This window comes from Electrona antarctica, assembly GCF_951216825.1.
Source record: "Electrona antarctica genome assembly, chromosome: 20".
In the NCBI taxonomy this organism is placed as follows: Eukaryota; Metazoa; Chordata; class Actinopteri; order Myctophiformes; family Myctophidae; genus Electrona; species Electrona antarctica.
In genome coordinates this window covers 38,600,791-38,622,061 of record NC_136801.1, presented here as the reverse complement: position 1 = coordinate 38,622,061, position 21,271 = coordinate 38,600,791, and the positions used below count along the sequence as shown (strand labels likewise).

The 21,271-nt window shown below is 45.0% G+C and overlaps 1 protein-coding gene across 2 annotated transcripts in view; it reads left to right on the top strand.

Moving 5' to 3' along the window:
* The window catches only part of lancl2 (LanC lantibiotic synthetase component C-like 2 (bacterial)), a gene marked incomplete at its 5' end in the record, with an annotated part of 48,534 nt that overhangs the window by 7,907 nt on the left and 19,356 nt on the right, over nt 1-21,271 (top strand). For both annotated transcript variants that reach the window (XR_013788510.1, XM_079489956.1), the window contains 5 exons: nt 401-518; nt 1,046-1,253; nt 3,415-3,562; nt 13,519-13,665; nt 19,758-19,940. Coding sequence is in view for 1 of the 2 variants with exons in the window: in XM_079489956.1 (XP_079346082.1) it covers nt 401-518; nt 1,046-1,253; nt 3,415-3,562; nt 13,519-13,665; nt 19,758-19,940 (804 nt within the window). The remainder of the gene's footprint in view (nt 1-400; nt 519-1,045; nt 1,254-3,414; nt 3,563-13,518; nt 13,666-19,757; nt 19,941-21,271) is intronic.

Genomic DNA, 21,271 nt, shown 5'->3' with positions numbered 1-21,271 from the left:
CCTCTGTTAACATGTAGCGTCTATGGAGTGACGTCACGCTATCACCACTAACCCCGAAAGGGGGCGTATTAAGGGGGGCGGGGAAATTCTGTGAGATAGGCTTATTGTCCATTGTTGATTGTCCAAGCTGGCATGGAATGGAAACTAAGGCGGCACTTGCTTTGGCAATGTAAACGTTTGTTTCCTCGTGCCAATGATAAAGCAAGATTGAATTGATAAGTCCCGGAATAGAGGAGCTGTGATTGGCCAGTATAGTCACTTGAGTGGCAGCGATGCAGTGTGCCTTCCGTACTTCCGCTTGCCTTCCGGCCTTACGATGGAGACGCATCACTTCACTGAGCTGCAGCGGCCAATGAGGCATCTGTTTTCTTTTTTAAATATCTATGGGTTTCTCCTCCAGGTGAGCGCTGCCTTCCAGAAGAAGGTCCAGAACAAGATAAAAGACCTCCTGCAGCAGATGGAGGAAGGCCTGAAGACCGCCGACCCTCACGACTTCTCCACCTACACCGGCTGGACAGGTAGGTCTGTTCTGGTCTCTCCCCAGGTCTATTCTGGTCTTGTTGTCCGACCGTGAGACACGGCTGGGCCAAAATGTCTCTCTCCCCACGCATGGCATGACGTAACACTCCGTTACAGTGTTAATTTTATCGTTTTTTATCGATGCATGGCCTACTTGTGCGCAAGCAGAGCGTGCAAGTACTGCTACTAACTAATCTCTATTACAACTGCTGTTCTAAATCCTTTAGACCCCTTATTGACCTTATACCAACCTTGAAACGTACCTTAGTTACCTCACCATCAACAGCCAATAATGGACCACCATTCTTACCCCGACATACATACATACATACATACATACATACATACATACATACATACATACATACATACATACATACCCCAGCCGATCACCAAACGCACCTTAGTTACATCAAGTATGGTGGCCCCTTATTGGCCGGTGGATCGCAGTACTTGCGCGCTCTGCTTAACTGGATCAGCGCCCCCGAGAGAACGAGATTAATTTACCTTTGCAATTGCCCGACAGGCATTGCACTGCTCTACGTGCAGCTGCACCGCGTGTCCCAAGACGCCGCCCACCTGCAGAGGGCGCTAGATTACGTGAAGAGAGCCTTGCGGAACCTGAACGGCCGCAAGGTGACCTTCCTGTGCGGAGACGCGGGGCCCCTGGCCGTGGGCGCCGTGGTCCATCACCGGCTGGGGAACACCGCCGACAGCCAGGACTGTCTCAGCAAGTAAGTGTTATTATTGAACAGCCAGGACCAGTGTTGGGAAAGTTCATTTATTTTATGAACTAGTTCAGTTCATAGTTCATAATTCAACATGATCCAGTATAAGTCATTTTACACTTGGTTGCATGCTGAAAATAGCAGATCTACAAGCTCACAACGCACCGCGTTGTGAGCTTGTAGAAGTGTAAAATCTCCAAAATACATTTTAGTCGACTAAATCAACTGTAGATTTAGTAAATCACATTACATTTAGTCGACTAAAACTAGGCTAACACTAAAACATTCCGGGTGACTAAAATGTGACTAAAACTAAATGAAAACTATTCAAGAGACTACGACTAAAACTAAAATGAAAAAATAGCAGACCTACAAGCTCGTAGCGCGCCACCGAGTGGCGCGCTATGAGCTTGTAGATCTGCTATTTTTCAATAGCTAAAGCATAAGCATAATGCTAACACCAAAAGGGGTTCCCGCCCAAAATGGGCTAAACTACCTCCCCCTGGCCAGCCGGGGCGCCTGATGGAGGGGAAAAGGAACTGGTCGGAATAACGTGTTCCTTCCACGCGCCACGTCCGGCCAGGGAAACTGAAAAGAAGCAGCTTGGACTCCTCATGCATAGAAGGAAGCATGAGGTCAGTCCGCTGCCCTCCACCAGGTTGGCAGAGGGTAGTGTAGCGCCCAGGATTACATTAGATAATTGACACTGGGTGATAAAAATGGGTTGCAAAATCGTGGGATAAAAATTATATATATAAAAAAATAAACTGACGTGTTTCGGCACGTCGGCTATATCAGTGTTTTCATGTCCGTGAACACCCATCTCAAAATATGTTTCTAGAAGCAAATATTTGAGGTAAAAATGCTCGCTTTAACAAAACAAACACAAATGTAGTCATACTCATTATGCCAATTGTGTTTCGTGTAGACCAGTGGTTCCCAAAGTGGGGTCCGGGGACCCCTAGGGGTCCTTGAGGGAGTTCCAGGGGGTCCCCAGCTAAATGATAGTTAGGAACCGAATGGACCCTTATGGGTCTGTAACTCGGAGAGTGTACAAATGGAACCAAATGGACCCTAAACGGGTCCATTTGATTTGATTTGTACACTCTCGGAGTTAAATTAACATTGATTTTACAATAATGTATTGGGGTGGGGGTCCCAGAGATAGAAATGCCATTAACCCATTTTGACCTGGGAACGAATTCTAAATCCTGACAGTTTTCTGAAAAAGTTTCTATGTCAGTCGGTGGCGCGCTATGAGCTTGTAGATCTGTTATTTTTCAATAGCTAAAGCATAACATAATGGTAACACCATTATGTTATTTTATGGTAACACCAACCACAGGCCTTCGTCAGTGTCAAAATTGCATTACTATTTTGACACTGACGAAGGCCTGTTTGTCTGTCTGGTATGACTGCTGCTGCGGAGCACTATCATTATTAAACAAAGACTCTTACTCGACTGAGAGTGCGGATTTTATTCATTTGCTTCTGTTTATCCCTAATGGCAACACGCTGCTTCCTGTCAACTTCCTCCTCCTGTTGTGTGTAAAACAAGAAGACGCATGAATAATGAATGAAACCCAATTATAAAATGCTGCAAACAAAGCAATCTAGTTATTACGGACGAGGTCTGGAACGAGACATTCATTCTTCTCAACCCTTAGATACTGTATATTTTCCCAAAGTGGGGTCCGGAGACCCCCAGGGGTCCTTGAGGGAGGTCCAGGGGGTCCCCAGCTAAATGACAGTTTGGAACCAATTGGACCCTTATGGGTCTATAACTCTGAGAGTGTACAAATGGAACCAAATGGACCCGTTAAATTAACATTGAATTTTCCAATCTAAATTGGGGGTCACAGAGATAGAAATGCCATTAAATGGGGGGTCCGTAGACTAATGCATGTCAAACTGAGGGGTCCTTGAAATTAAACGGGTTGAGAAATCACTGCTAGAGCCGTAAAAATCTTCTCTTATGGAGGTCCCCCTGGCATATCTCTTCAAATGGGGGTCCGCGGGGCTTATTTGTATCAATTTGAGGGTCCTTGACATGAAAAGACAGTTTATGTTGAGTTAGTATTTTTTATGTGTGTGTGCCTGTACGCACGTGGGTTCATATTGTTCATATTATTGTGTGTGTGTGTGTGTCTGTGCCTGTGCCTGTCAGACTTCTTCAACTCCAGAGGGCGGTACTGAGTCCAGAGTCGGACATGTCAGACGAGCTGCTCTACGGTCGAGCGGGTTACCTCTACGCCCTACTCTACGTCAACAAGGAGATGGGACCCGACACCGTGGACGATTGCACCGTGGCTAAGGTGTGTGTGTGTGTGTGTGTGTGCGTATACGTGTGCGTGTATGTGTATGTGTGTGTGTGTGCGTGTGTGTGTGATGGCACCGTGGCTAAGGTGTGTGTGTGCGTGTGCGTGTATGTGTGTGATGGCACCGTGGCTAAGGTGACACTATTCAGTTCAATTCAAAGGGGCTCTATTGGCACCACTACAGAACACATGTCGTTTGGGTGGAGAAAAGTTTGATGTGTGAAAGGAACGCGTCAGCAAGAATGAACGGGAAGGTGTACAAGACGGTGGTGAGACCAGCTAAGTCATAGATATTATAAGAAATAGATGCCTCACTGGCCGTTGCAGTTCATTGGAGCGACGTGTATTCCAATGGAGGCGGAAGTGCAGTGCTGAAGGCTTTTTTTTTTTTTTTTTTAACAAATCTTTATAACAGTCATGACAATATACATTACAATACAAACAAACGAACACAAACAACAAAGTTATTAACAATACAACATCAGAGCCAGGGGGATTAGATTACTAACAGAAAACATTAAAGAGTGAACACAAAGCAACAGTTCTCCGCAGCTTTCTTATTTAGAAGTGCTGAAGGCATTTGCTGAAGGCGACTGCGTCGCTGCCCAAGTGACGTCACTCATGCGACTCCTCCATGTCTCTCGCTGTCACTCAAGTGACTACTGGCCAATCACAGCGCGTCTTTTCCGGGACTTATGTTACGCACGCGGAAGCTTGACAAGCTTCCGCCTTGCTTCCGCTAATGCTTCCGCCTTCAATTGGTGACACGCGCCTCAGAGCCGGAAAGGGCCTCTATGTATATATGTCTATGAGCTAAGTATGTTGTGTGGTTTAGAGACACACTGAGGAAAAGACAGGAAGCCAGAAGCCTAACCCTAACCTTAACCCTAAGTCACGGAAGCTCTGAGAAGGAAGGGAAGTGGTCACGTGACTGGGCTGCGCCATGACACTTTCATGGACACTTTCATGGGAGCCAAACTCACACCGGAAGTGCAATGAATACATGGCAGTGAATGGAGCCGGCTGGACCAGCTCATAACAAACATTATTTATGAACAATTGAGACCTTTTGTAAAGTAATCACTTCTGGAAAATAACAGAAGACATATCACAGGTTGTTTTCTAATCACTTACTTTTCGATGTGCACAGAGTGCACAGTATATCATTTTATCTGAGGATCTAAACAGCAGCAGGTATCGTTTCTGGCTCCGAAGTATCGCGAGATTTGGCTGCCAGACAGGAAACGGTGGGAAGTCTCTCGATACTTGGTGTGTTCAGAAAGGTACTTTGTGCTCTTTAGATACCATACCTCTATAAAAATTACACAGTGTACACATCGAATAGCAACACAGCAGACAATAATGTGTTACATGTCTTCTGTTTTTTTCCAGAAGTGATTACTTTACAAAAGGTCTGAGTCATTCATAAATAATGTTTGTTCATGAGCTGGTCACTGAGCTCTCATTGACTCCAGTGCATTCTGCCAAACTTCCGGGTAGTTTGGCTCCCATGAAAGTGTCCATGAAAGTGTCATGGCCAGTCACGTGACCACTTCACTTCCTTCTCAGAGCTTCCTTGCCCTAAGTGGGGAACATAGGGATGACCCCGCAGAGGCCGCGGGTGGGGTGTCACCTCATTTCTCTTCCCCCTAGCTGCTCCAGCCCAGTGAGAAGGCAGCCATGCGTCACCTCGTTTCTCTTCCCCCTAGCTGCTGCAGCCCAGTGAGAAGGAAGCCGTGCGTCACCTCGTTTCTCTTCCCCCTAGCTGCTGCAGCCCAGTGAGAAAGGAAGCCGTGCGTCACCTCGTTTCTCTTCCCCCTAGCTGCTCCAGCCCTTTGAGAAAGATGCCGAGACCTCGTTGCGTGGCGTGCCCCGCCCCCAGGGCCATCATGAGCCAATAATAACAAAGCGAGTATATCTGAGTCAGAGAGGGCAGGGAGACTCGAGGAAAAAAAAACACATGGAGCGAGACCAAACGCCAGGGTGTACCCAGCTGAATTGATTGATTGTTAGGAACCAAGTGGACCTATGAGGGTCCATAGTCCATTTGGGTACTGGCAATGTAGAGTAGACTGCTCAGGGCCATCCCAGAGGAATAATGGCCTCATGCATATCAAACTAGGGGTCCTTGAAGTTAACCCATTTAGGCCTGACCTCGACATTTAAAAAAAAGTCTTCTAAATCCTCCAGTTTTCTGAAATAAATATTTTCACGATTTTTCAAAAATAGCGCGCCACTCGGTGGCGCGCTATGAGCTTGTAGATCTGCTATTTTTCAATAGCTAAATTATAACATAATGTTTAAAACACCAAAAGGGGTTCCCGCACGCTCACATGATATCGTACAGGCCTGAGATGTATGGCGCGGAAAGAGATCATGGTGATTATCATGTCTGTAGAACAATGGGATTATGGTTGTACGGTATAGATATGAGGCAGCTTAACATAACAGGACAAGATGATGATCACTCTATTAGAAAACGCCTTCAGCCTATCGTTTGAAAACTATAATCTGGGATTTATCTTAATTATTAAAATGTTCCTCCCCAATTCCTGTCTGTCTACTGTCACTATCAATGAAGGCATAAAAAAGCCCCAAAAACAAATCTTAGATCTGCTATTTTTCAATAGCTAAATTATAACATAATGTTTAAAACACCAAAAGGGGTTCCCGCCCAAAATGGGCTAAGCATTGTTATACTTTAGTTATTGAAATACAGCAGTTCTACAAGCTCATAGCAGATCTAAGATTTGTTTTTGGGGCTTTTTTTATGCCTATGCCATTGATGTTTTTTTTACCATCTATTAATAAATAAAAGCTCAGTGGTGAGTTTGCTTCAGTTCTGCAATTATCCGTAGAGGCGACTTCATCATAGAGCATGTACCCACGCATGAAAACTGATTCTGACAAAGACGCAACCCACACTACTTACCCTTACTTCACTATACTAGCTAAGCCAAAAATATTATGTTTTGTGTGTGTGTGCGTGTGTGAGTGTGTGTGTGTGTGTGTGTGTGCAGGAGTGTGTGTGTGTGTGCGTAGGGTGTGTGTGTCATGATTCTAGAATGGATACCATGATTATTGCATACATTATCTTTTCCTTTTCTGCACGCACACGCACACACACCCACACACACACACACACACACACACACACACACACACACACACACACACACACACACACTCCTGCACACACACACACACACACTCCTGCACACAAATTGCTGCAGAAACTGCAGGACCAGCTGTCCTTATTGGTGAGGTGCCACACACACACACACACACACACGGTGGCGCGGAGGTGTCAGCAGCATGTTGACAAACAGCCGGCGTTGTGGTCAGACATATTGGATATGTGGGGGGATTATGGTGACAAATGGAGGAGTCGGGTTGTCGGCGAGCACATCCGTCTTCCCACAAACGCCATTCATCATCATCATGTCATCTGTGTACGTACGGCACCTTAACCCGTTTAGGACTGAGACCAGATTCTTACTAAAATGTCTTCGAAATCCTGATAGTTTTCTGAAAAACCCTATGTTTCTATATCGGTGGTTTCTCAAACTATTTCATGTCAAGGATCCCAGACATTTTATGTAATTGGCCGCCGACCCCCATCCAAAAATATGTTGTTGTCGTCGTCGTCGTCCCCCTCCCCCCCAGAAGCAAAGTTATGAGTTAAAAACGTTTGCTGTGAAGGAATATATATTCCAAGAATTGCACCCATTTTCGCGATTTTTCAAAAAATAGCAGATCTACAAGCTCGTAGCACGGCACTCGGTGCCGCGCTACGAGCTTGTAGATCTGCTATCAACAGCTAAAGTTTAGAATAATGGTTAAAGTGGTAAATGGCTGCACACAAGTGACACGGATGCGTTCCCGCCCTGAACGGGCTAAACACCGGACCACAAAGAGATTACAGCAGTAAATCCATTTCATGAGTCGATGACTGGTATGCTTTTATTAGCCAGGTGAATCCCCGGTGTCCCTATTCCCGAATCATCATAATAGGCAAAACGGAAAAGAACAGGGCCATCGACAAGCTCTCAACGCGTTGTGGTGTGCTGAGAGCTCATGCAATTTAGATAGCATTTTATGTAGACATATAGCATATAGATATAGTGTATACTACTATATCTATACTCATAGTTTCATTGTACAGATATTCTACTAGTACTGTTAACCCATTTTGACCTGAGATCAGATTCTAAAAATGTCTTCTACATCCTGACAGTTTTCTGAAAAAGCTATGTTTCTATGTCAGTCGTTCTTGGATTTTTCAAAAATAGCAGACCTACAAGCTCATAGCGCGCCATTTTTCAATAGCTAAAGCATAACATAATGCTAACACCAAAAGGGGTTCCCGCCTAAAATGGGTTAACTAAGCATTATGTTATACTTTAGCTATTGAAAAATAGCAGATCTACAAGCTCATAGCGCGCCACCGAGTGGCGCGCTACGAGCTTGTAGGTCTGCTATTTTTGAAAAATCGTGAAAATGCGGCACAAATCTTTGAATATATATTCTTTCAGAGCGAACGTTTTTTTTATTCCGACATCAGGCCTATAGACGGATGTTATGTTCTCAGTTTACGTATGATCCTTGATGACTATTTCTATGTATTTGATGTATATTTCCATGTGGTGCTCTTTGCTATACTGTAAATCGCTCTGGATTAAAAGCCTACATTGTAAAATTGAATTTCATGTAGTAGGACCTTTCAATGTAGATGGGCTAATACACCAGATATATTTGGTGTGGAGGGGGGGAAGAGGAGGGGGGGCCAAGCATAGAGCCCTGGGGAGTCCCAGGACAACTAAACTACTATATTTATAGGGTTTAATGTAGACGGGCTAATACACCAGATATATTTGTTGTAGAGGGGGGAAGAGGAGGGGGGCCAAGCATAGAGCCCTGGGGAGTCCCAGGACAACTAAACTATACTATATTTATAGGGTTTAAGTGGTCGAGTGTGACACGTCGGCAGAGGTTGCAGGAGTCGTCTCCCCAGATGCACGTTTCGCCGGGTTTTACGATCCCATCCGGGATCGTTTTATTTCTCTCTCTCAAACACACGTTTCGGTTCAGTCTGACTCGATGTTTCTCTCCCATCTTTTCACTTGTGTATTATAATTTTCTTTTTTTATGGCAAAGTGTGCTGACATGCAGGGTTTTTTTTCTGTTTGTTTGCAGCAATGTGAGCGTTGAACCCTTTTGGTGTTAGCATTATGTTATGCTTTAGCTATTGAAAAATAGCAGATCTACAAGCTCATAGCGCGCCACCGAGTGGCGCACTACGAGCTTGTAGGTCTGCTATTTTTGAAAAATCGAAGAACCACTGACATAGAAACATAGCTTTTTCAGAAAACCGTCATGATTTAGAAGACATTAGTACATGAGCGTTTGTCCCTATCTATCTGCGTCTCCTAGCATGCATGGCTGCAGGATTTATTTTTGCCTTTATTCTTTTTGCCCCCGGACCTGTCGGTTTCATGTTGTGTGTGCGCGCCCTGTGAATGATTTCATGGGCAATTTCTGCGAATATATATATATATATATATGTGTGTGTGTGTGTGTGTGTGTGTGTGTGTGTTGATATATCTTTGTATAGCAGCATAAAATAAACTCCAAATGGGCTTTTTTTAATTAACTTTACTTTTACGGAGTGCTATCCGATGTAGCCTCTGGTCTAGCCCATTTTGGGCTAGACCCCTTTTGGTGTTTTAAACATTGTTATAATTTAGCTATTGAAAAATAGCAGATCTACAAGCTCATAGCGCGCCCTGTAGGTCTGCTATTTTTGAAAAATCGTGAAAATATTTATTTCAGAAAACTGGAGGATTTAGAAGAATTCTTTTAAATGTTGAGGTCAGGCCTAAATGGGCTAGATAGCTATAGCCCCAAACCAGCTACTGCCTGTCTGTCTATCCCTGGAGTGACTGTATCTGTTGCAACTCCACTGGGTGGGTGGGTGTGTGTGTGTGTGTGTGTGTGTGTGTGTGTGTGTGTGTGTGTGTGTGTGTGTGTGTGTACTGTGTGTGTGTGTACTGTGTGTGTGTGTGTGTGTGTGTGTGTGTGTGTGTGTGTGTGTGTGTGTGTGTGTGTGTGTGTGTGTGTGTGTGTGTGTGTGCGCGCGCACACTGGTGATACATTAGGGCTGTAAACAAATTAATTCCCTCTCTAAATTCGATCGGTATCCCTGTGGGGTGGACCGAGGACTGCGTGTGTGCGTGCGAGGATAGACCAATGCGAGCGAGGGAATGGATAAGCGAACGAATGAGGACCTACAGTATAAATGTGCCCTGTCATAAAGGGAGGAGTTAGTTAACGCATTTTGACCTGAGACCAGATTCTACTAATAGTCTTCTAAATCATGACGGTTTTCTGATATCATTTGCGGTCGACCCCCATCTGAAAATATGTTGTTCCAGGGACCACATTTTCAAGATAAAAAAAACTAAAAACAGCAGATCTACAAGCTCATAGCGCGGCACTCGGTGCCGCGCTATGAGCTTGTAGATCTGCTGTATTTCAATAACTAAAGTATAACAATGCTTAAACCACCAAAAGGGGTTCCCGCCCTGAATGCATTAACTGCTGCAGGATCTCTATCGACTATACTACCCCTGCTACTGTATTTCTCTCTCCCTTTCTTTTGTCTTTCTTTCTCCTTTCCCTATATACAGTATACTGCGGCATGTTTCTGGTTGCTTTCTCTTTGTCCATGTTCCATTATATGGCTGCCACTCCTCCTGGCCGGCCCAGTGTGTCTCAACTCTCTCTCTCTGGCGTAGATACTGTACCTGCCTCTACCTCCCTCTCCTCTCTTTCTGCATCGCTGCACCTTCTCCTTATCCTCACATCTCGGTCTGCGCTCTCCTTTGCTCTGTGTGTGTGTGTGTGTGTGTGTGTGTGTGTGTGTGTGTGTGTGTGGAGGCACAGGCACAACATAAATGCGCTGTATCACGCTGTGGTGTGTAGCCCGGCCTCCCTCTCTCCTTCCTTTTCCCCTTCCCTCCTTCCTCACTCCCTCCCTCTCTCCTTCCCTCCTTTATCACTCACTCCCTCTCTCCTTCCCTCCTCCCTCTCTCCTTCCCTCCTTTATCACTCACTCCCTCTCTCCTTCCCTTCTTGCTCTCTCCTTCCCTCCTCCCTCTCTCCTTCCCCTCTTGCTCTCTCCTTCCCTCCTTTATCACTCACTCCCTCTCTCCTTCCCTCCTCCCTCTCTCCTTCCCTCCTTTATCACTCACTCCCTCTCTCCTTCCCCTCTTGCTCTCTCCTTCCCTCCTCCCTCTCTCCTTCCCTCCTTTATCACTCACTCCCTCTCTCCTTCCCCTCTTGCTCTCTCCTTCCCTCCTCCCTCTCTCCTTCCCTCCTTTATCACTCACTCCCTCTCTCCTTCCCTCCTTTATCACTCACTTCCTCTCTCCTTCCCTTCTTGCTCTCTCCTTCCCTCCTCCCTCTCTCCTTCCCTCCTTTATCACTCACTCCCTCTCTCCTTCCCTTCTTGCTCTCTCCCTCCCTCCTCCCCTCCTTTATCACTCACTCCCTCTCTCCTTCCCTTCTTGCTCTCTCCTTCCCTCCTCCCTCTCTCCTTCCCTCCTTTATCACTCACTCCCTCTCTCCTTCCCTTCTTGCTCTCTCCTTCCCTCCTCCCTCCCTCCTCCCTCTCCTTCCCTCCTTTATCACTCACTCCCTCTCTCCTTCACGCCTCGCTCTCTCCTCGTCTTCCCTCCTCTCATGCCCCTCCTTCGCCCCACCTGTCCTCCCTGGCTGACCCCCCTCCCCCCCCCCCCCCCCCCCCCTCTCTCCCTCTCTCTCAGTAGATGCAGTCAGCCTTGCGGTTCAGCGTCATTAGCTCTGCAGCGCTAACATGCAGTCGTATCCTAAAGGAAATCCATAAGACCCTAGCTCTAGGCTAGCTGTGTGCTGCTTCTCTAACCCTGCTGCTCTGTAGCATCGTCTCTCAGCTTCTCACAACTAGGCCTGTCACCGTTACACATTTAACCCATTTTGACCTGAGATCTGATTCTAAAAATGTCTTCTACATCCTGACAGTTTTCTGAAAAAGCTATGTTTCTATGTCAGTCGTTCTTGAATTTTTCAAAAATAGCAGACCTACAAGCTCTTAGCGCGCCACTCGGTGGCGCGCTATGAGCTTGTAGATCTGCTATTTTTCAATAGCTAAAGCATAACATAATGCTAACACCAAAAGGGGTTCCCGCCCCAAAATGGGTTAAGTTCACCATTAATTGTCATACCAATAATTGTGATAACGATTTAATTGTGTTTTTTTTTCTTTTGCATTGAACATTGCAACATTACAATTTGTATTTATTTCATGTACTGAGACAGGTTCGTTTTATGTGTTGTTGCAATTGTAATCCCGCTCAGTACGAGAGGAACCGCAGGTTCAGTAAGTTGGTGGCATAAATGCTAAATAAATGGTAAATGGTGCATTTAAATAGCGCCTTTATCCAAGGCATCTTTATCCAGTGCATCAATTCACCCATTCACACACACATTCATACACCGATGGCGGCAGAAACCATGCAAGGCACTAGCCAGCACATCGGGAGCAATTTGGGGTTCAGTGTCTTGCTCAAGGACACTTCGACACTAACTCTAGGGGAGCCCGGGTTCGAACAGGCAACCTTGCGGTTACCATCCAGCCACTCTGAGCCACCGCCGCCCCTGCATGGTACATGGTGCCAGTGGCGTGCACAGATAGACACTAGGGGGTGCTAGAGCACCCCCTGCCCTTTTGGCAATGTGCCCTTTTGAAAAAAAAAAGAAACTTTATTTTTTATTTATTTTTGTATACAGTGTACACTGTACAGTATGTGGACCATGGTGACATTGATCAATTCTTGATAAAAAAACTTCTGATATATTATTTAGGCCCCACAATCTATAAATCTCACACTATTAAGGCAACCGGCCGGTTCCACGCGCTGCACAAGGTGCCCTTTTTTCACTTGAGCACCTGCCCCTCTAAATGTCTGTGCACGCCACTGCATGGTGCATTTATATAGCTTACAGAGATTGTGCATTACATTCACCCATTCACACACCGATGCTGGAGGAAACCATGCAAGGCACCAACCTGCACATTAGTGTCTTGCTCAAGGACACTTCGACACTAACTCTGTAGTTAGGTAAAGTTAGCTTAAGTTGTGGCAAATCTGCAAAAAAAAATGCTTACCACTAACTTTCTTCACAGATGTGTTCATGAAGGTGTCTACTATCACAGACATTTTTTTTCCAACCCAACTCCCTTGGGAAACTTTGTGACAGCTGCTGAAAGTTGGGGTACCATTATCAACCAATAGAATTCCAAATTTCATTATGCTTTAAGTAGCATGTGACATGTCAAACTATTGGGTTTTCATGATGCTGAATCCATTCCAAGCATTAGTTTTGCACGAAAAACACTCCTTGGGCTATATTCGGCCATAGCCACCAAATGTGCTGACCTCATCACATTTGTGATGACGGCTATGGGCATTTTTAGGCAAAGTGTTTTTTGTGCAAAACTAATGCTTGCAATGGATTCAGCATCATGAAAACCCCCTAGTTTGACACGTCACATGCTACTTAAAGTATAATGAAATTTGAAATTTTGTGCCTTATATTGGTTGATAATGGTACCCCAACTTTCAGCAGCTGTCACAAAGTTTCCCAAGGGAGTTGGGTTGGAACACATTTTCCTGTGATAGTAGACACCTTTATGAACACATCTGTGAAGAAAACTAGTGGTAAGCATTTTTTTCTCCAGATTTGCCATAACTTAAGCTAATTTTCCCTTATTACTGGGGGAGCCCGGGTTCAAACTGGGAACCTTGCCTAACAGTGAGCGCCATTGTGGAAAAAGTCATTCTCTGCAGAAAATGAGTCGATGGGTTAACTGCGTTGGTTCCTTTGTGTTGCGTGTTGTGTGTCGTGTGCAGGTGGTCACCGCCATCCTGGATTCCGGTAAGAACCTGTCGGCGGAGCAGAAGAAGACGGAGCGCTGCCCGCTGCTCTACGAGTGGCACAAGAAGCAGTACGTCGGCGCGGCCCACGGCCTGGCGGGCATCTACTGCATGCTCATGCAGGTAAGACCGTAGGGAGGCCACCCAAACTAATGTATGTTAACAGTTTGACGGCCGAGCATTGTTTACTCCAGTGTTCCGATGCTGCGTAATACGACATCCCCGCTATTTGTTTTATGTGTCTAAATAGCATCGCATAAATAATAATAAAAAAAGTCCGCCTCTGCCGCGCAGCAGAGGGAGTTAGCTTTGTGTGCTGATGACGAAACCGGAAATCGAAATTTATGCTGGGCTGCTAGGGCTCCTGGGAAATTGAGCCCAATGCAAGTGGACGGGGGTTTGTTTGGACTACAACTTGCTCTGCACTTTGGTTTCGTTTCGCATTGTCATGGCCGCTGGTGCAACTGATCATAACAAGACGAACGACCATTCTTTACCCGATTTTCACGGATCAAACACCCAAATACTTCAGCGTATGCTCCAAAGGTAATAAAACAATCCAGGCAGCGTAGGAGATTTTATTAAAAGGCGGGTTCCGCGGGGTATGGCGTCAAACTGTTAACCCATTTAGGCCTGACCTCAAAATTAAAGAAAAAATCTTCTAAATCCTCCAGTTTTCTGAAATAAATATTTTCACGATTTTTCAAAAAAAATAGACCTACAAGCTCGTAGCGCGCCACTCGGCGGGTCCATTTGATTCCAAACTATCTTTTAGCTGGGGACCCCCTGGAACTCCCTCAAGGACCCCTGGGGGTCCCTGGACCCCACTTTGGGAACCACTGCATCAGGTGTTTAAAGGAAAAAAAACACATATGGGGACTATTAACCCCTTTAACCCATTTAGGCCTGTCCTCCAGTTTTCTGAAATAAATATTTTCACGATTTTTAAAATATATCAGACCTACAAGCTCATAGCGCGCCACTCGGTGGCGCGCTATGAGCTTGTAGATCTGCTATTTTTCAATAGCTAAATTATAACGTAATGTTTAAAACACCAAAAGGGGTTCCCGCCCAAAATGGGTTAAGACCTCAGGCCGATTCTACAAACGCCTTCTAAATCAGTAGTTCTAAAAGATTTATTTTTAAATACAGTATGTACAAAAAATAGTAGATCTACAAGCTAAATTGTAAGATGCCAGATGCTTCCCCGGTTTTAACTAAAGAGTCCTATACCCGTAGCCCACCAGTGACTATTGGCAGCTGTCAGCTCTCATGCCAATCAGCCTCCAAGGAGAAAGATTATAGCGCTAATCCGAGACCCTGAATAATACATGAAATTTGAAATATTCAATGAGTTACTGTAAACGGGAACGGTTGGCAAATGGTGCACGCTCAGCAATATATCACACAGCGCTCAATAGTTGGTTGCCTTATCACTTTCACGCACGCACGCACGCACGCACGCACGCACGCACGCACGCACGCACGCACGCACGCAAATGTTATTTTCCACCATCTCGTGGGTTCCTGGTTGCCTCTGTATCAGCTACTCATCCAGATCTAAGATTTTTTTGTTCATTTTAACCCATTTTAGGCCTGACCTCAAAATTAAAAACAAATATTCAAAATCCTCCAGTTTTCTGAAATAAATATTTTCACGATTTTTCAAAAATAGCAGACCTACAAGCTCGTAGCGCGCCACTCGGTGGCGCGCTATGAGCTTGTAGATCTGCTATTTTTCAATAGCTAAATTATAACATAATGTTTAAAACACCAAAAGGGGTTCCCTCCCAAAATGGGTAAGAGCCAACACAAATCAGAACATGCTGTTACTTGACGGCACCAGTGCAAGCTCACTCTTTGTCCTCTGATGATATCCGCTCAAAAACGGGGAAGAGATGCCTGTTCCAGGCGTTTTCTTGACGCTTCTTGACGCAAAAGTGTGCCTGCAACCCTGACTGAGCGTTTTATTTTTGCAAGTTCGTCCACGTCGCAAAGGGAGTCAGACTGTTCCCGTCACAGTGTGAGCCCAGTAGCATCTGCACTTTAATGCAGCGTGGTGTGAGAGAGTAAATGAAGCCCTAGAGTTGCCAGCCATTCAGTAGTGTCTCAGGCAAAATAAGAAAAGGCATTAAGTCCTGTTGTCGATTCTGCAAATGCCCTTTAACCCATTTTGACCTGAGATCAGATTCTAAAAATGTCTTCTACATCCTGACAGTTTTCTGAAAAAGCTATGTTTCTATGTCGGTCGTTCTTCGATTTTTCAAAAATAGCAGACCTACAAGCTCGTAGCTTGTAGATCTGCTATTTTTCAATAGCTAAAGCATAACATAATGCTAACACCAAAAGGTGTTCCCGCCCAAAATGGGTTAAATCAGTAGTTCTCACACTTTTAAGATCTTTCCAAAATGGTTCAAAAATGGCATGATGCACATACAAGCTCGTGGCAGCAAACGGCACAAAGTGACACGGTGTGTGAGCTTGCATATCTGCTATTTTTTGACTGTTCGCCGCTTCACCTCCCAATGTATGAATGAATGAACCATTGTAAAGCACTTTGAGCACTTGGAAAAGCGCTATAAAAATGCAATTCATTATTATAAGACGTTATGTTAACCCATTTAGGACTGAGACCAGATTCTACTAAATGTCTTCTGAATCTTGATAGTTTTCTGAAAAGCCCTATGTTTCTATATGAGCGGTTCTCAAACTATTTCATGTCAAGGACCCCAGAAATGATATGTAATTGGCCCGCCGACCCCCCATCTGAAAAGAATGTTGTTCCAGGGACCACCTAGACTGGAACTCACCTAGTTCCACAGAAAGCAGGTAGGGATGTAGCTCTGGTCCATAGCCTTACTCATGGACCAGAGCTACATCCCTACCCTGCTTTCTCTGCACCATTTAAGGCCGTTTCCAAATGTTAAAATGTAAAAGACCAATATTATTATGAAGAAAACAAGATGTTAAGACCGCTAAAACAAATGGAATAAAGTTTACCTTCAGAAAAAGCGTTGTTTATGGCTTCTGAATGTAGGTATTTTCTTTTAACATCTAATGTCTATGGAGTGACGTCATGTCAACACCACTAGGTCTGGAAAGGGGGCGTGGAAAGGGGGCAGGGAATGGATGTGAGACAGGCCTATTTAACAAAGGTGCAGACGATCAGAAATCAGCAGAGAGTGAGCGACGTTTGCGCTATTGTATGCCGAATTGAAGTGGACTTGGCCCCCAGACTTATTTTTCCTCCTGGAAATAAAAAAAACGTCTGGGTTTCCGAGGCTAGGGACCACTCAGAAGCAACGATATGAGTTAAAAAACTCACACTGAAAGAATATATATTCAAAGATTTGCGCCACATTTTCACGGGTTTTTCAAAAATAGCAGATCTACAAGCTCGTAGCGCGGCACTTGGTGCCGTGCTATGAGCTTGTAGATCTGAACACCAAAAGGGGTTCCCGTCCAGAATGGGTTAATCTCATTGGACAAAATGTCTCTTGTTTCTCTCGTCTCTCTTGTCTTGTCTCCATTTCTTTCACTCCTCTCGGGCTCCGCTGATGACACGGATTTGCTTCAAAAGCTATCAAAGCATCACAGATCTCATACATAGACAATGTCCTGCTTTTCTGAGCTATATCAAACATCTGCTGCGCTGTAAAATAGACCTTAAGAAGATGACGAAAATGCTGTAATTAGAAACATCATGATCAGAGTCTTCAAAAAGATTGTGTGGAGCGTGGCCTGATCAAAGTGCCGGAGTGGGAGCGCAGTGCTTTGCGGCACACTGTTCTAGCTATCATCACATTAACCCATTTTGGGCGGGAACCCCTTTTGGTGTTTTAAAGCATTGTTATACTTTAGCTATTGAGAAATCGTGAAAATGTGCCTCAAATCTTTGAATATATATTATTACAGAGTGAACATTTTAACTCAAATCTTTGCTTCTGGGGAGGTCCCTGGAACAACATATTTTCAGATGGGGGGGGCAGAGGCATATTACATATCATTTTTGGGGTCCTTGACATGGAATATTGAGCACCACTGATACAGAAACAAAGTTTTTCAGAAAACTGATTTTGAAGACATTTTACATTTTTCGACGTCAGGCCTAAATGGGTTAATACATTAAGACCTGGAACGCATCAGTGTCGCCTTAGCGTTTAACCATTACTTTAGCTGTTGGAAAAATATCAGATCTACAAGCGGGATCGGGAGCCGAACTCGCGGCACACTGCCAGACTGGACCACCAGCCAAGGTGCCTGGACCGCTGAGCCACGGCCCAGGCCGCGAACATTTTTATTTTTAACTCATATCTTTGCTTTTGCGGGGTCCCTGGAACAACATTCTTTCAGATGCGGGTCGGTGGGCCAATTACATATAATATTTGGGGCCCTTGACATGAAATATTTTGAGAACCACTGAGGATCTAGAAGACATTTATATAGAATCTGTTCTCGGTTCTCAACGGGTTAAGCAGCCACCAACTGTGCAGTTAATGCCCATGAAGCACTTTTTGTTGTAAGTCGCATGACCAGCTGTTATTACCGTTGAGCTGATTGCTCTTGATCTCAATCTCTCTCTCTCGCTTTACATATAGAATGTATGGTCTCTGTCGGGTGGAAACCTCATAATGTGACCAAGTACAGTGCTGTCAGTGTGGGACACGCATGGGCAACTGGCGCCCCGGGGGGCCACATGCACGCGGCCCCCACCTTCACTTAAACCATTTAGGCCTGACGTCGAGGGGGGTCACGGTGGCACAGTCGGTAGTGCTGTCGCCTCACAGCTAGAAGGTCCTGGGTTCGATTCCCGCTGTGGGCACTGGGGGCGTGTTCCCTCCTCCGCGTCATCAGTGCCCATACCCGAGGCGGGGTTGGCTTGTAGGTCTGCTATTTTTGAAAAATCGAAGAACGACTGACACCGAAACATAGCTTTTTCAGAAAACTGTCAGGATTTAGAAGACATTTATAGAATCGTTCCCAGGTCAAAATGGGTTAAAAAAACATCTAAGCATATATAGCTTGCTGCTTAGAATAAATGGAAATACAAACATCGAATGTATTTTTTGTAAACGGAAATGGCAGGTTCCTTACTCAGATTTCGGGAGGTGTATAGTTCCAGACTCTATATAGTATTCGGAGATTGTGGAATAGTTGTCTGGCTACACGAGACTATTTGGTGTGTGACACCGTCATTGTGACCAAAGGAATGAATCAGGCTTAACAGTCAAAGGTTTAAGATTATTCTCACAATGATGGAGAGTTGAGCTCAGGATTACTTCTGTCAACTTGTAGTCTTTATGGACATTTAAGCCCTAAAGCAGCTTATTCGTGTCGGCTATAACTCTCTCTCCCATATTTTCAGAATAAAGACCAAGTCCCTCTTCGTCACCTTTTGTCCCCCATTCTTTGCTACATCAGTGGTTCTCGACTTCTCATACTTTTTCATGTCAAGGACCCCACAAATTATAATTATGTAATTGGCCCGCTGACACCCATCTGAATTTATTTTGTTCCAGGGACCCCCCCCCCCAGAAGCAAAGATATGAGTTAAAAATGTCCGCTGTGAAAGAATATGTATTCAAACAATTTACAATTTAGGCATTTAGCAGACGCTCTTAATCCAGAGCAATTTACATTAAGCAAGAACAAAAAGCATGGGAATACATCACATATATAAAAAGCATTTATCAAGAAACATGCGTAAGCTAAGAACGTAACTAGAACATATCTATATAATGACACTATACATATAAACTATACATATATATTATACTATGCTGTACTGTTATTGTGCTGTCTACATGACATGCTATAATTCTGTTTCAAATGCTATCTAAGTCTAAAAAGTGCTGTCTAAGGCGGTAGGGTAAGCGCAATGGGCCATGGTGGAGTCTGAAAAGGTGGGTTTTCAAACTAGACTGGCACCCGTTTTCACGATCTTTCAAAAATAGCAGATCTACAAGCTCATAGCGCGGCACTCGGTGCCGCGCCATGAGCTTGTAGATCTGCTATTTTTCAACAGCTAAAGTTTAAAATAAGGGTCAATGTGGTTAAACGCTAAAGTGACTAATTCTTTTATTTTTTTCCTTCATCACTCCCTCTCTCTCTCTTTCTCTCTCCTCTTCTTTTTCCACCCCTATACATCTTCAATCGCTCCCCCCACCCCACACACACACACGCACCCACCCCACAACACAAACACACACACACAGCCAGGGTCAAAGGTGAACCCGGACGTGCTGTCCGAGCTGGTGCGGCCCAGCATCGACTACGTGCGCCACAAGAAGTTCCGCTCGGGCAACTACCCGTCGTCGCTGAGCAACGAGAGCGACCGGCTGGTCCACTGGTGCCACGGAGCGCCCGGCATGGTCCACATGCTACTCATGGCACACAAGGTAAACCAAAACGGATCGTATAGGCCTGTCGTAATGCACCCTTTGTCAACCCATTTTGGGCGGGAACCCCTTTTGGTGTTAGCATTATGTTATGCTTTAGCTATTGAAAAATAGCCACCGAGTGGCGCGCTACGAGCTTGTAGGTCTGCTATTTTTGAAAAATCGTAAAAATGCGGCACAAATCTTTGAATATATATTCTTTCAGAGCGAACGTTTTTTTTGGCTTCTGGCGTCTGTCCCCGTTACAAAGCGCTAGACCCCTGGGAGATGGAGTCTGTCCCCGTTACAAAGCGCTAGACCCCTGGGAGATGGAGTCTGTCCCCGTTACAAAGCGCTAGACCCCTGGGAGATGGAGTCTGTCCCCGTTACAAAGCGCTAGACCCCTGGGAGATGGAGTCTGTCCCCGTTACAAAGCGCTAGACCCCTGGGAGATGGAACCTAAAATAGACAATACAGTGAGCTTATCTCTGCTTAAAAACAACACTTCGGTGCGTGCGATTGTGACACGCGTGAGTGATTAATGTGTGATTAACCCATTCTGGGCGTGAACCCCTTTTGGTGTTAGCATTATGTTATGCTTTAGCTATTGAAAAATAGCAGATCTACAAGCTCATAGCGCGCCACCGAGTGGCGCGCTACGAGCTTGTAGGTCTGCTATTTTTGAAAAATCGAAGAACGACTGATATAGAAACATAGCTTTTTCAGAAAACTGTCAGGATGTAGAAGACATTTATAGAATCTGATCTCAGGTCAAAATGGGTTAAGTCCTGCCCGTGGTTGTGCCCCTCTTCGCACCCATTGGTTGCAGTTTCGTGGGTTGGACAAAAATCCTCTCTCTCCATCCACTACCATTGAAATAACAGGTTTTTCAGTTGCGTCGTATTGATATTCTGTGCACTCAATTGTTATTGTAAACTTGGTGTCAGTAAAAAAGGAACATCACAGGTGCAGCACGGTGACTCTGCATATCTTGTTTGTTTTTAGTTTTTTTTCCAAAAATGATGTTTTATCAAATTCAACATAAACAAGGCGGAACCAGGGCGGAATAAGGCAGAAAGAGCCTGCTGGTTAGTCAGTCAGGGACCAATCAGAAGGCTGACAAAGGGTGAATTATTACGGTAATCGGCCAATCACAATTATTTGAGATTAACGCAATGGGCTCTATATTGCCCCTTCCCTATATACTTCACAGATGTTACCAATGATACTAATTACAGGGACACTTGGTCCATTTGGTTACCAACTCTCCGTCATTTAGCATGGGGACCACCTGGATCCGCCTCAAGGACCACTGGTGGTCCCCGGACCACTGGTTGAGAACCACTGCTCTA